General features: G+C 41.8%; 1 protein-coding gene across 3 annotated transcripts in view; it reads right to left on the bottom strand.

Moving 5' to 3' along the window:
* SGCD (sarcoglycan delta) overlaps positions 1-15,916 on the bottom strand; it is a 1,013,702-nt gene that overhangs the window by 142,004 nt on the left and 855,782 nt on the right. For all 3 annotated transcript variants that reach the window (XM_047774935.1, XM_047774843.1, XM_047774755.1), the window contains one exon: positions 7,809-7,928. In XM_047774935.1, coding sequence (XP_047630891.1) covers positions 7,809-7,928 — 120 coding nt within the window. The remainder of the gene's footprint in view (positions 1-7,808; positions 7,929-15,916) is intronic.

Here is a 15,916-nt window from a genome sequence, read left to right as displayed (position 1 = left end):
GCATGTTCAACAACTATGATTTTCCATGAATGAATATTTGCTTTTTTTGTTGCTTTTCAGGGCCAAACCCACAGCACATGGAGGTTCCCAGGCTAGGGGTTACAGCCACTGGTCTAAGCCACAGCCACAGCAACGTGGGATCTGAGCCTCGTTTGCAACCTACACCACAGCTCATGGCCACTGAACAAGGCCAGGGATCAAACCCACATCCTCATAGATATTAGTCAGATTTGTTTCTGCTGCACCACAATGAGTAGTCCCTGCCTTTTTTTTTTTTTTTAATGCCCAGCGCCCAGTCCCTTTCCTGGTGACACCACCTCAGTTTTCCTTTTGAGAACTGACTAGTCTCTATGTCACACTCAGGCATTTCATTCCAATAGCTCTAGTGGTAGGCGTATGAGCCAGGCCTTGCTCTCCAGTGGATTCCATCATCCAGGTCACAACGGCTCCTTCAAGGAGGAGCACATGGCCCAAGTCACTTGAGTGAGGGTAAAAACAAGGATGAGGTTGGATTTATCTAGGAAGACTAGCCCTCCTCCTGCTCACCAGCAGGAGTGAAGACAAAAATACAAGATTGGAAAACAGAGCGAAGAGATGTAAGGGAAAGAGAGAAACTGAGTTTTGTCACATTAGTTGAGCCCCTGAATCTAACCTGAAGCTGGCTACCCCTGAACTTTTCTATCACAGAAAGCAATCAACCTCCCCATCTCTGGCTTTGAGTTGGATGCTCAGCACTCAAATAAGTCCCATCTGATAAACATATGCTATTCCATTTGCCAAAAAATGCATTATCTCTGTGTGTGTGTGTGTGTGTGTCTGTTTGTGTTTTCCTCCTAATCCATACTCAAGACCTAGTTCGAATACCCTCTTCATTTAGAAAGCTTTCTAAATTCTCTCTGGGATACCACCCCTGTACATCTGATTCTGTAATTCCATAGCCCCTTTGTTTCTATCCTTCTAAGAAGCTTGTTTTCTGCTTGGGCTCTCAGATATTTGCATGTGTGTTTCATCTCCCTGATTTAACAGACAGCTCCCTGAAAGAGCAGGAAGAGTAACATTCATCTCTGTATCTCCATGATTCCCATAGCAGTGATTTGGAAATATTACATATAGGAATATATATATGATACACACATACATTTAATCAATAAACACTACTAAGAACGCCCCACTCTTTTCCTCATCATTATCAACTGCTAGGTTACAGTAGAGAGTTTCATCAAAAGCTAATTCAAAAGGTTAAATGCATCATCTGATGTGGCCTTAGAAAAAAAAAGAAGCATCAGACCACATTTAAATTTCTATAAATCTTATGCTAATTTAAATGGCTTTAGATTTAATTAAAAATGTTTTTCAATTGATAATAACGTAACTAAGATAATTAGCATCAAGTGGCATCTAGAGGACATATTTAAAAAACTAATCTAGAGTATAAATAGATCTAATTAACAATTAGAATAACACTTTATAATTATGGTTTGTTTATAAGTGCTGTAATGTCCATTTCATTGTTCAATGCAATTGGTCATTAATGAAAATCAAAATTATGTTTTCCCTGGTGTCTCCATGAAGATGCCTCTTAGATGCTCTGGCTTTTACACTACCTATTTTTTTTTCTTGCTTTTTAAAAACCCATTCCTGTCTGGCACTTCATATCTTTGTTCTGTAACTAAAGCTAAGCCGTATCATGCCTCATCTTGCATGCCATATTACACCGTTTTCATAATTAAATGAACTGGCTTGGCCATCAACTTAAATTCTCTCATTTAAGACCTAAATAGATACCCTTGTTATATGAAAACACAAGGTTGACAAAGACACTGATGTCCATATGAAGAAAGACAGGGTCTGGAATATGAATGAAAGCATGAAGAAGAGAGGGAGGCTGGCCTTATGTAGACAATTAGGCAAGTGGGTGCTGGAGATGGGGGAGATAGGGACATTGGTAAATTCAGCTGCAGGTGATGAAGTAAAAGTGACAGAAAGATACCCATGCAGAAAAGCCCAGGCTGCTTGAAATTTGGAACTAGAGATGAGAAAACATTTCAGGGCAAATATAGATTTGGGCATCATCCAAAAAGGGTAAACGTTGAAGCTGTATGTAAGTGTGGGGTTTTCCATAGATACAGGAAAAGGGGAAACTAAGGACTGACCCATGGGGAAGACTACATGTGGTGACAGGTGTGATCCCCATCGCTGAGTAGGTGAAAGGAAAGTTAGTAAAGGAAGGGGAGGAACAGTCACAGATGTGGGAGAATTGTGGGGACGGCCATGTCTCCAGAACTCAGAAAGGAGGGGGATAGCTGGGGATCTGTTGCCCAGTTCCCTTTCCCTCTCAGTGTGATGCTAGGTGCTGTGGAGTTCAGGAAAGTTGAAAGTCACTGTGATAGAGTCCACTGAGTGCAGAGGGTCAGACTGTTTGGATTCAGATTCTGACTCCACCAGTTTTTCTCAGTGTAACTTAAAAAAATATAATTCATTAATTTGTTCATTCATTTTGGCCATACACATGGCATGAAGTTCCTGGGCCAGCGATGAACCCCATGCCACAGCAGTAACAATGCAAGATCCTTAACCCACTCAGTCACCAGGGAACTCCTGGAACTTTGGGCAAGTTCCACATCCCTCTGTGCCCCAGTTTGCTCCTCTACAAATCAAAGTGATGAGCCAGGTCCCTCTTTCTTTCAATTCCCAGGCTTGGGGTTGAATCGGAGCTACAGCTGAGGCCTATGCAACAGCCACAGAAACATGGATCCTTAACCCACTGACCCAGGCCAGGGATCAAACCTGCATCCTCACAGAAACAACGTCAGGCTATTAACTCACTGAGCCATGACGACAACTCCAGGTCTTTCTTTCTAAGGTTTCTGTGTGGATCAAATGCATTTCCACATGGCAAGGGATTAGCTTGGCACCTTGCACAGAAAAAGCCCTCAATGTGTGTTAGCTATATTTATACTGCAGCTTTTCTGGAGCAAAGGGGTAAAAGCTGAGCCTGAACTCAACCAAGAGCTACAAGCAAAGCAGTGGCAAAATGATTTAGCTGTGACAGCCTTAGGTCAGTGATTCTAACTCTACCCTGCATCAGAATCACCTGGAGCTTACGGCCCTACTTCAGAGTTTCTGATTCAATAGGGCTAGGGTGAGGCTTGAGAACTGACATGTCGAAGCAGACCATAGCTGATACTCCTTAAGGACCATGCTTTGAGAACCACTGTATTTGAGTGGGATGGAAGCCCCTTCAATTCTGGGAATTCAACTCGGGTCTTCCATCCCTCATCTAAGTCCAACCTGAAAACAAACATGTTAGTAAGAGCAGCTATACATGCACCTGGGTGAAATGGGCTGTGTGGTAGTTCTATCTTATCAAGGTGTTTTCTCTTCTGACTGTAGCTCTGTCCAGGAAAACTACCAGTCCAAACTTAACTGATAGATGAATGCTCCTCCAAGTTCTAAACCGATTTATGAGTACCTTCTTCTGTGAACACACAAGGGCTATGTAAAATTTTAGGACTTGTTCCCTGAAGTCCAAGTGGACCAACAGCAATAGTCAGCATGTACGAAGTGCTGACCTGATGTCAAACACCATGCTGATACTCAGTAGATATTCTGTACCATCAGGTTCTCCCAACTCCTCTTGGGAGTCATGCATCATTACACCACGTCAGAGAGTGGAAGGAAGCCACGAAAGGTGAAGTGACATTTCCCAAGGCACTGGCTGACAAATGACAGAAACCAGGAGCAAACATCTCTCTTGGTCACTCAACTACACAGCTCTTGCCTACTCTCTTTATTCCAGGAAAGATATGCATCATGAAAGATCAGCAACTACTGTCTGCCTGCATGATTCTTCCTCCATCTCTTCTCCAGGATAAAAGTTTCCAGATAGTTGAACCATTCTTTTTCATTTTTTTTTTGGCTGCACCTGCAGCATATAGAAGTTCCCTGGGCCAGAAACTGAACCCAGGCTGAGGCTATGACCTATGTCACAGCTGCGGCAATGCCAGATCTTTAACCTGCTGCTGCACCAGTGGGAACTCCAGTCAAATCATAGTTCATAACGTATGGCTACTAGTCCTTTTGCCAGGCTATTCAAGGTCCCTGGAGTATGCCCAAGGTAGACATTGTTCTGGAAACTCAATAGGTGGTTGTGGTTACCCAGAGAAGAATTGAAACAATTGTTCTGAGCCTACTGGTTAAGCCACTGTATCCAATAGATAATATCTTTTTAGGGCTATTACTCTCTTCTATTACTTATTCTTACTCAACTGGCTACTAAAATAACTGATCTATTTACACGTTTCTTATTATATCCATTCATTCCTATATCCATTTTTATTTTATTCCTCTCTGTTGTCCACATGTGGAATCCAAAGCTTAAAGAGAAAAATAGATAGGGTCACTCAGATCCTAAATGTGTGAGCAAAGATTCAAAGACAGGTATTTTAGATTCCACCATGAAATATGCATCCAGAATCAAATCTCTCAAGAGCTCTGCAGTCTGACAACTCAGAAAGACAAACTTCTCATTAAGCTGAAAATGAAATTGCCTAAACTTCTCGTTCCACACCATATGGCTGAATCCCAGATGACAGGAAGCTCATTTCTGCAACACACCAGGCTCATTTCACTGAGTAGGCTGATGTGAGATTTGTGGAGTGGTCATTTCCTCATCTTTTCAGCTTTGGTAGCAGCAGCAGTATTTATTATGATGCTTCTTTTCTGCATTTTTACACAAAAAAGCAAACGCTTCTGACGGAGAGAGACAGATTTTATCTTAAATCATTCTGTAAGTGAAATACCACAAGCATAAAGAACAGCAGCAGCAAAAACATCCAGCTGCCTTCAGGCAACCAAACACCACAATAATCTTCCAACCCTGAGCTTAGAAGGGTTGGGAGTGGGGAAAGTGCTTAAATGATACCTTCAGAGGGTTTTGTACACTAAGATTAAACCATGGTTGTCTGGACATCTAAAATACCTGTCTTTGCAAAGTCAGATTTTAACGTGGTGAGGTAACTCAATAAGCACTGAAGACGAATGGGAAGTGCCAAACACCATGTGTACAAAATGATCTTGGCATGAGAGACCATCTCATGGGCAATTACTTTAGAGCTAGTATAGCAAAATGCTCTTGAACAAGAGGATGATTTCAAGTGTCTGTGGGTCCCCCCCCAACACGACCACCACCACACTTAGGACTAACAATGGGAAGTGCCATTTCTACGCATGATAGAGAAAAACATTCATTCTGAGAGTTGACCAAGGTCTAATAATGACATGTACGTGTCGCCACATGCATTGAGGGTGAAGCCCATGGGCAAGTTCCTGGCACTTGATCTTGGGAAGTTTCTTCACCCTTTTAAGCCTTAGTTTACTCCCCTAGAAATGGGACCAACTTGAGGAGGCAGTCATGTACAGTGCTTTAATGTGAAGCAGTCTGCTGGGAGTCCTGGCTCTCACTCTTTACTATGGCTCACCTCCCCCTATAGCTCAGTTCTGTCATCTAAAATGGGGATGATAAAAACAGTGCCTCCCTCACAAGGTGCTGGTGAGGTATAAATGGAATAATGTATGTAAAGCATGGGACCTGGTGGTGTGGCCAGTTGACATTACTGTTTTTTAAAAAAGACTACCTACAAAAGGGTTTTAAAGGATAGAGAGGGGGAAAGAATGAAGCTGTAGAGCTGAGACTCTAATCTTTAAACTTTAAGCCTCAAAAAGCCCCATCCACAACCTACAGCAGTCTTGTTCTTTTACATATTTATTGAGATGTGGTTTTAAATTTTATTTTTAAAATTCTCTGTTGCTAAAGTTAAAAGAAAAATGTTTGAAACTTCTGCTCTAGACAACTCTCACTGTATCGATAGGAAAGGGCAAGGCCCTGATAGACAAAGGAAACTGTTCCAGATCACACCCCAGCAAGAACCTGACCAGCTATTAGACTGCACCTGGCTCACTGCCTCTACACCCAGCATTTCCACTCACTGAGTTGGCTCCACAGGATGGCCACTCACATCTTCTGATTGTGCTGAGCCTGATGCTGGTCAGGATGATGCTGAAGTTTTGAAACTGACAGGAGGGGACCATAACAGGACCAGCAAGAGTGAGAGGGGAAACTGGGGGCAAATACAAATGGGAGAGAAGAGGGATGGGGTCTGTGTGTGTGTGTGTGTGTGTCTGTGTGTGTGTCTGTTTTATTATACTAGGTACTCAAGATCCACTAAGTTTGAGAGGCTAGTAGAATGTCTAGGTGAAAAGGAAATCCTAGAACTCGGGGATGATGCTAGACCTGGGGATGGAAACTTAGAAGTCATCCAGCAAGTAAGTTAGACATGAATGTGTATCATATCAGTGATATGAGAGAGAGAGAGACCAGACAAGCAAATTGACTGAGGGTGGAGGTGATGACCAACGGGAGGACAGCACTCAGGGAGAAAAAGAAAATGCAGGGGGCAACAAATACAGCAGATGATAAATAATAACTTCCAGTAAAAATAACTTAATAATTGAAGATAATAACAGTTAACACTTTGTGAGCACTTCCTATTTTTTAGCCACCTTGCTAACTACTTTAAGTAGATTTTTTCACTCAGTCCTTCCAATAATCTCAGAAGATAGATAATTCTGTTACCCCATTTTATAGATGAGCAAACACAGGCACAGAGAGGTTACATAATTTGCTTAAGATCACACAGCTAGTAGAAGGCTAAAATTACAGTGGGTTATTTCTAGAATTATTTTAATTGCCATGTTTCAGTAACTCTTAGGGAAGTAAAGAAGGGAAAAGTAGTATTAATGGTATGAGTATCAACAGAAGCACCAGCAGCTACCACTACCTGAGTTCTGTTTTGTGTTGGGCATTGTGAAAAGTGCAGGTAACATGATCTGATTGAAACCTAGGGAGAACTTGAGGAGGAAGGTGCCCTTTGCCTGATTGAGTAGAAACAGAACTTGGTTTAAGGAGACTTTGTCTCAAGTCACACAGTTAGCAGGTGACAAAGTTGGGACGAAGAGTCAGGTTAGCTCTAGAAACAAAACTCTTTTTTTTTTTTTTTGCTTTTTAGGGCCACACCCATGGCATATGGACATTTCCAAGCTAGAGACTGAATGAAAGCTGTAGCTGCTGGCCTATGGCCTAGCCACAGCAACTTGGGATCCAAGCCACATCTGCGACCTACACTGCAGCTTCCTGGCGATGCTGGATCCTTACTTAAGCAATTGAGTGAGGCCCGGGTTTGAAACCACATCCTCATGATACTAGCTGGGTGTGTAACCTGCTGAGCCACAATGGGAACTCCTAGAACCAGAACTCTTAAACCACCACGCTAGACCATGTCAGGGCACAGTCAAATTCAGTGATTCCAGCAGTAGGACCAAAAGAGAAATTCCTGCCAATGTTTTTGCAAATAAATTCTTGGGCCCTTCCACCAGAAATTCTGATTCAGTAAGTCATGGTTGGGTCTATGAACCTAAATTTTTCAGAAGTTTCCTTGATGACTGTTAATGTACAACCAGGTTCCGGTAATCACTATAAAAAAGTATACAGTCTCCACCACTTCTTGCAAGACTGAGGATTAGTATACTTCTTGGTATGAGCACATAACCCCACTCACAGGTTGGCACTGGCAGATGTGCCCCAAAGACTCATGATCTGACATGTTTTCCAGGTGGGGGCTGGGAGGTTCATCGCCTTGTTTAAGAGAATGCAGGTCACTGCCCCCGTCACTCTCCCAGACGGCATATGTCTTGTCCTCTAACTTGTATACTGTAGCATCAAACCAGTTTACCAATTAAAATTTCCTTACCTAAAACTCTCAATCTTTCAGCTCCCACTACGACTTCATTGTTATCTGCAGAGAAGAGCAATTTTCCAGAAACCGTCTTTACTTCAAACTTTTTGCCATAAGCTTCTATGGCATTTGGACCTAGGAGGAGGAAGGAAAGAATACATTAGTCCCATTGCATTCAATTTTTATAGAGTTTTTCACAGAATACACACACATCTGACAAGATTGTATTGAACTTTAGTGTAAGTAGATTGGTTTTCCGAAGCCAGTGTGACAATCAGCCTTGTGTCTCTAGCCATGTGTGGTCAATTACTTTTAATCATATGCCCTCTGGCCAAGATTTAAAAACAAAACAAAACAAAAACATTGGGTCCTTCCCCCCAAATAATGCTTGAATGAGACTTCACTAAGCTAGCTACCAAGTTACTGTCAAATGCTTTTAGGTTTTGGCACGCATTGTATCAAGGCATGGAAAATGTACCACCTCTTGAAGGACTGGCATATTTGTGCCAGCCAGTTGTTGGAAAGGGCGTCTTTAAATTGAGCTGAAATCTGTCTCACTCTTTACCCTTGACCCACTGGCTGCATGTGACAAGAAGGTAAGTCATTTCTTAGCAGAAGAGGCTATAACATATTGTAATTAATTGCCTTGATAGTTGTTGAGTATTTCATGCTGGGGTTTCATTCAATAAAAAAAACCAAATTTTAGAGTGTTTATTGGTGGCAAAGATGCTATTCTTGAAGCTAGGGCTGTAGGGGTAGCAAAAGGAAGACAGTCTCTGATCCTTTAGCACCTACCTTCTTTTTTTTCTTTTTTAAATAGGACCTTTTCTATTTATTTATTTTTTTACAGAATAAAATACCTATATTTAAACACAATTACATTCACACAGATTATTATATCATGGATCTTAAGAAACAGATTAAGTGATTCCCTCTGGAGAAGTGGCATGGAAAATATGCTGAGACAAATAGGAAATTTATTCTATACTTCCTGTTTTGTATGGCTTTCATCTTTATTATTTAGTATTATCTATTACATTTCAATTTTTCTTTAAAAATTATCATTATATTAAAAATTGTGTATAATATGCAACTAAAATTTATAAAGAAGAAAGCCTTATATACCATTAAATATTTTATATAGCAAAATAAAAAGAATAACTTAACTGGTAAGAATAACAAAAATAATACACCCTCTGAAAATAAGTAAAATATAAAATGCATAAATTGGTTAAAAAATAGTGTAACTATATAAATATGTCCTCACAATTTGTTCCATCTCATTGATTCTTCAATAAAGGCATTACACCATTCTAGGTGATGTGATAAACAAGACATTATAGACCTTACATTATACCATGGAGATAAATGATTATTCATAATACAATTGTAGAACTGTATTATTTAATTGTAAAGTTGCATTATTTAATTATACTTATCATAAATTCTTTGATGGAAAGGAAATGAGAATCAGATCCAGGAAAATTTCAGCATTCCAAGAATGATGTCAAATGACCCCCTTCATGGTGGATTATGCACTTATTTGCTAGGAGATATATTTCTTCTCCAGAGATTCCTTATTTGTGTATCAATTATACATTTTTGGTTTGCAGTTATTCTGAAGTTTTGATATGAGTCTATATGTATATGAGATTGTTTTAAGTTGTTGGTCTCTTAATTGCAAGTTCATCTCCAGTGTCCTGCAATTGTACCCACCTCTTTTCATCATTTCTGATTTTGGTGGTGTAATTGTGCATGGATGATTTCGTATCTTTACTGTATAGGTACCTTTACTGGTGAGCCTTGTCATTTGTGGAATTTTCGTTTTCTGTTGCTGTCTTTTCTTTTCCGCCTAGAGAAGTTCCTTTAGTATTTGTTGTAAGGCTGGTTTAGTGTTGCTGAATTCTCTCAGCTTTTGCTTATCTGTGAAGCTTTTGATTTCTCCTTCAAAGCTGAATGAGAGCCTTGCTGGGTAGACTAATCTTGGTTGGAGGTTTTTTCCTTTCATCACGTGAAGTATATCATGCCACTCCCTTCTGGCCTGCAGAGCTTCTGCTGAAAAATCTGCCGATAACCTTACTGGGGTTCCCTTGTATGTTACTTGTTTCTTTTCCCTAGCTGATTTCAAGATTTTTTCTTTGTCTTTAATTTTGGTTAGTTTGATTAATATGTGTCTTGGTGTATTCCTCCTGGGGTTTATTTTATATGGTACTCGTGCTTCCTGGATTTGAGTGAGTGCTTCCTTTCCCATGTTAGGCAAGTTTTTGGCTATTATTTCTTGGAATATTTTTTCTGTCTCCTTCTCTCTCTCTTCTCTTTCTGGCACCCCTATAATATGGATGTTGATACGTTTAATGTTGCCCCAGAGTTCTCTGAGACTCTCTTCATTTGTTTTCAATCTTTTTTCTCTTTTCTGTTCTGCATCCACAATTTCCACTAATCTGTCCTCCACCTGGCCTTTTTGTTCTTCCGCCTCCTGTATTCTGCTGTTGGCTGCCTCTAGTGAGTTTTTTATTTCAGTGATTGTATTTTGCAGCTCTTCTTGCTTAAGTTTTATATCTTGTATCTCTTTGGTCAGTGCTTCCTGTAAGTTATCCATCTTTGCCTCCAGTTTATTTCCAGTGTCTTGCATAATCTTCACCATCAACAATCTAAAGTCTTTTTCCTGGAGGCTGAGAATCTCCTCATTGTTTAGCTGATTTTCTGGGGTTTTTCCTTTCTCCCTCATCTGAGTCATAGTTCTCTGTCATTTCATTTTTGTAGGTTTTTGGTGTGGTGACCTTTTTCCAGACAATAGAGTTGTAGCCTCTTTTACTTCTGGTGGCTGCCCCCATTAGCATTTACCTTATTATAGAGATAGACAGATATACATTTAAACATGTGCTACTAGATCAATCAGAAAACTGCAGCATTTTAGGTACCATGTAAAAAAGGCTAGTGTGTCAGAATTCTGAAAACAAAACAAAGCAAAAAACAAAACAAAACAAAACAAAAACCCAACAACCAGAACACAAAAAGCTGAAGCTACCTGAAGTTCAGATGGCTCCTAAAAGCTGGTCTACAGAAATGTGTCAGAATAACCTGGAGGTACAATCATCCTGAGTGACCCTAGCTTATAAATAAAATAAAAAATAATTTATGTTTTTGGGAGTTCCCATCATGGCTCAGGGGTTAATGAATCTGACTAGTATCCATGAGGACGTGGTTCAATCCTTGGCCTTTCTGGGTAGGTTAAGGATGTGGTATTACCATGAGCTGTGGTGTAGGTCACAGATGTGGCTCTGATCCCATGTTGCTGTGGCTCTGGTGTAGGACCACAGATACAGCTCTGAATGGACCCTTAGCCTGGGAACCTCCATATATCGTGGGTATGGCCTTAAAAAAAAGGGAATTTATGTTTTTGGTCTGGAAATCGTATAGAAAAAAATTGTGAGGTATAACTCATAAAGCCTATATTTTTCTAACACTGTCCAGGAGATTCTGATAGAGTTGTCCCTTAGTATCCATTGCAGAGTGGGGGGAATTTGGTCCAGGACATTCTCCAAAGACCAACATCTAAAGATGATCAAGGTTGTTATATAAAATGGTATAATATTTGCCCATAATGAACACATAAACTTCCCATCACTATCATCTCTACATTACTTATTAATACTTACTACAATGCATGTGTTGTATAAATAGCTGCAAATACACTTTCAATGCTATGTCAACAGTTGCCAGTGTAGGGCAAGTTCAGGTTTTATTTTTGGATATTAATGGAAACGTTTCTCCAAATATTTGTACTGATATTTGGTTTAATACATGAACATGGAACCCACAGGTAACAAGAGCCCACTATATAGCGTTTTTGTTTCCTTCTAACTATTTTTCAAGGCAGTGTCACTTGCTAAAAAAACAGTTGTGAAAAGGCCTTCATTGCCTTCCAGGCAAAGATCACTAGGAATACACATAGTTGAACAAGTTGGATTTTTTTTGCTCACTGCCCTGAGGGAGATCACATGCCATGGGAAGCCACAGGGCTTCCCAATAAGAAGAAAGGATTCACTATAGTATCTGATTTTATGGTAGCTTTTTTCAGAAAGGTTTATGGAAGCAAGGTTTTGTTCTGGATTAAATGCTGTCAGGAATTGGAAGTAATTTTGCAATAGGCATCCTAGTAAATTTTATCTAGAATAGGGAAGGCCAGAGCAATGCTTAAACCATCCTGGATAAAGAAAGAACAGTTGCTCACATTGCAGAAGGATAGAGACCATTCTTGTGGTTTGGACACAAGTTTCCCTTTGTTTTGCTTTGTTTTGTTTTGTTTGGTTTGGTTTTGGTTTTGGTTTTGGTTTTTAGGGCCACACCTGTGGCTTATGGAGAACATCTCTGTTCTTTCAGGGTCTCTCTTATCCTTGTCCGTAGCTTCCTAATTGCCCTTCTCCTCCAAATGTGCCTCTCCTAACTGCCCCAGCCTCCTTTTCCTTTTTGGAGGAATAAACATCCTTTTTCTGCTCTGGAACAATTCTGAGGGCTCAGTTCCAGACCAGATATGCCATCAGCTCACTTGGTGACCTTGAGGGAGCCCTTGGGCTCGCTGCCACCTTTCCTCTTATAGAGCGTGAAGGCCATCAGAGAAGACATCCAGGTCCCACGCTATTTTAAAATGTGTGCTATGTTTGCTCTTTCCATCCCCTGCTCATTAAAGAGCCTTCCCAGTGTCCTTCTCCTTGTCAGAGGGCTGGTGTGGGTGTGCTGGCAAGAGATCAGTTCTGTTCAATTGACATGATGACGCGAATGAACAAGTGCTCTTGGAGATGGTCACCATTCATTCTCTCCAATGTGTTGTGACCACTGCATTAGAAAAATGGTGCTAGTCATGAGCACACTGGGGATGATAATCACAAGAGGAGTCTCCTATATTTCACAGATCTTTTCTGCCTACAAAGTTCCTTTTATAAACACAATAGATTTTGTTTCTTTTAAGCTTTCTATAGGTAGATAGAATCAATGGCGGGAGTATAATTTTGCAGATGCTAAAAATGAGGTTCTGAAAGATCAAATGATGTGCCCACAGTCCCTTTACTAGAACATGAGAGTGTTGGGACATAACTTTTTGTCTTCTGATTCTTAGTGTGATAGTCTTGCCAAAGAGGAAAGTGGTCCCAGGCATCCAGGGGCTGGCCTGGCTCTCTCCACCAAGCCTTGGGGTTCTCTACAAACATAAATAATTTCAGGGAACATTAACACCAGAGCCACTTGGTGGCCATGAAAGATGGATACAAAACAAAAAATAAGGGTAAATTTGATCATATCTGAATATAGATCAAAAATGGAAACTTGGAAGTTCCCATCGTGGTGCAGCGGAAACGAATCCTACTAGGAACCATGAGGTTGCAGGTTCAATCCCTGGCTTCACTCAGTGGGTTAAGGATCTAGCGTTGCCGTGAGCTGTGGAGTAGGTCGCAGATGCAGCTTGGATCTGGCATTGCTGTGGCTATGGTGTAGGCCAGCGGCAACAGCTCTGATTAGACCCCTAGCCTGGGACCTCCATATGCTGTGGGTGTGGACCTAAAAAGCCAAAAAATACAGAAAAAAAAAAGAGAGAAAACTTGGCGTTCCCCTCATGGCTCAGTGGTAATGAACCTGACTAGCATCCATGGGGATGCGGTTTCAATCACTGGCCTCGTTCAGTGGGTTAAGCATCCGGCGTTGCCATGAGCTGTGGTGTAGGTGGCATACGTGGCTTGGATCTTGCATTGCTGTGGTTGTGGTGTAGGCTGGCAGCTGTAGGGATCTGATTTGATCCCTAGCCTGGGAACTTCCATATGCCACAGGTGCAGCCCTAAAAAGGCGGGGAAAAAAAAAGGCATCATGAGAGAACCAAAGGTCCAATTAAGTTATCTTGCTTTTCAGTGCTTCTTGGAAAACAAAATAATCTACCAAGGGCCAGAACCATTTGGGTATCTAAAGCTCAGTAATGGGAATTTTTTTAGCCCATAGAGCAAGCACCGACTCCATGGTGCAGATGGCTTGTCCTCTAGTTGATTTCACCTGGGGCTGCCCAACCTCCTTGGACATAGTGAAATCTTAAAAAAACAAATGATTCTATGATTAAATGGAGCTGGAGACTGCTCAGGAGGTGCCTTGGTAAACTCATTGTTCCTCTCTGGGATGGAAAAGATTGTTATGTGTAACCTGAAATTGATCTTTAGTTAATCCCCTTCTTTGTGCAGCAGTCTCTGTTTAAGGCACCTCCTTAGTTAATCTCCTTCACAGCAAGAACTAGAATCCATCAGGATGTACCTGCCATCTCTCAGTCTTGCTGCTACCATGAACCTGGGAGCTGGAAAGACCTGGGGGCCCCACAGCCTCATTACTTGCCCAACTCCCTTAATTCCACTTTGACCTTTCCCCATTCTGGCAAGATGCTGTATAGGACCTCTACTTTCCCCTTTGGGGGTCAGAGGGGTCCCTGTTTGGACTCACTAATGACACTACATTAAGACAAGAACAGAATGGGTCAAGTACGTGATTGTGGCCTCACATGGCCATTCAAATATCATTTAAAATATTGGTTCCTATGAAAAGATTACCTAAATTGTTAACACTGGAGTTTCTTCTGGGCTTTTGAGACATTCTTTAGGTAATAAGCAGGATAATTCTTCCAAGGCTGTACCTGCAGCACATGGAAGGTCCCAGGCTAGGGGTCAAAATGGAGCTGCAGCTGCCAGCCTATACCACAGCCACAGCAACACCAGATCCTTAACCCACTGAGCGAGGCCAGGGATCAAACCCATATCCTCATGGATACTAGTTGGCTTCTTAACCTGCTGAGACACAACAGGAACTCCCAAGCACGAGAATTCTTGAATTCTCAGGACTGTCTTTGTATAACTGGCCACTTGGGCAGTAAGGGGCATTTCCTGCCAGGTAAGTACAGCACCCAGTACAACAGGCCTTAGGAGATATTTCCTCCTGGAATTGCTTTGTCTTTTCCACTACCTGCATCAATGCACAAGAAGAACCCTGAAGGAAAACTTTAAGGCTGATTGCGTGTGGGTTTACATTCTGCGGATTCTATTTTAACATATGTCTTATCCTCTCTAGAAGGAGGAAAGGCTGGAAAGGCTGCTGCCTGCTGGTGTAAGGATAGTTTTCTGCCCATCTCATTTAATATTAACTACCTTGCTCCTGGCTTTAAGAGGTAAGGACAGGGGTCTCAGCTCTAGGGACCCTCCCTGAGCAGGGGAGAAGGAGAGAAAATGGGGGACGAGGGAGAAAAGAGAGAGGAGAGAACAATGGAAGAGGAGACAGAGAGAAAGAAGAGGGGGGAGAGAGGAGGAGGAGAAAGAAAGAAGGGACAGAGAGAAAGAGAGGGAAGAGGAGAGAGAGAGAGAATGGCATGGCAGAGAGACAGGAAGAGGGGGGAAAAAGAGGGGAGTCAGAAGAAAGAAGCAAAAGGAGGAGAGGGGGATTGAAGGGGTAGGGGAGGAGGCAGAAGGAGAGGCTGACTATTGCTGAATAATAGTCATTTGGGCAGTTTCAGCTTTATCAGAAGAAAATCTCTCAAGTCAACCAAATCTCCCACTGCAAATAAATGGCAAATGATCAACAGGCCAAATAAGTTCCTTTTGAACGCAGGAATCTGGGAGCAGGAGGTCGGATTTATTTCCCTCCTGGAGGCAATTTTCACACACGCTGCTTAAATCATTGCTTACTGAAGCTGTTTATTTAATTATTTAGCATGGTGACTGTGGGCCAGATGTTAGAGAAGCGAGGCCTCCAAGCTGGGCATGCGCTGGAATGGCATGTTTATGGATTATCTGCCGGGCGACAGCTCCCCCAGTGCAATGGTCCAAGTCCTCCATGGGCTGTGGTTCTCCAGACATCCACATCCTGCCGCGGGAGAGTGAGGCTCTTTTCCCAGCGAGACTCTGGGCACAAAGGCACCTGCCTCCCTGGGGCATGTTGATGAGTGGGGCTCCAGATGTTCTAGTCCCAGTAATGTTTCGGGACATTTGGGCACCTGGCTTCTCCAAATGTCCATCTGTCTACTTCTCTCTTAGCCCTGAAGCCAAACAAATGGCATTTTCCGTCTGGAAGAGTAACAGTGCCATTCAGACATCCCCTCCCCTTTC

The sequence above is a fragment of the Phacochoerus africanus genome, chromosome 1 (genome assembly GCF_016906955.1).
Source record: "Phacochoerus africanus isolate WHEZ1 chromosome 1, ROS_Pafr_v1, whole genome shotgun sequence".
NCBI lineage: Eukaryota > Metazoa > Chordata > Mammalia > Artiodactyla > Suidae > Phacochoerus > Phacochoerus africanus.
The sequence above is the reverse complement of the archived record's forward strand: the minus strand, read 5'-3'. Positions and strand labels throughout refer to the sequence as shown.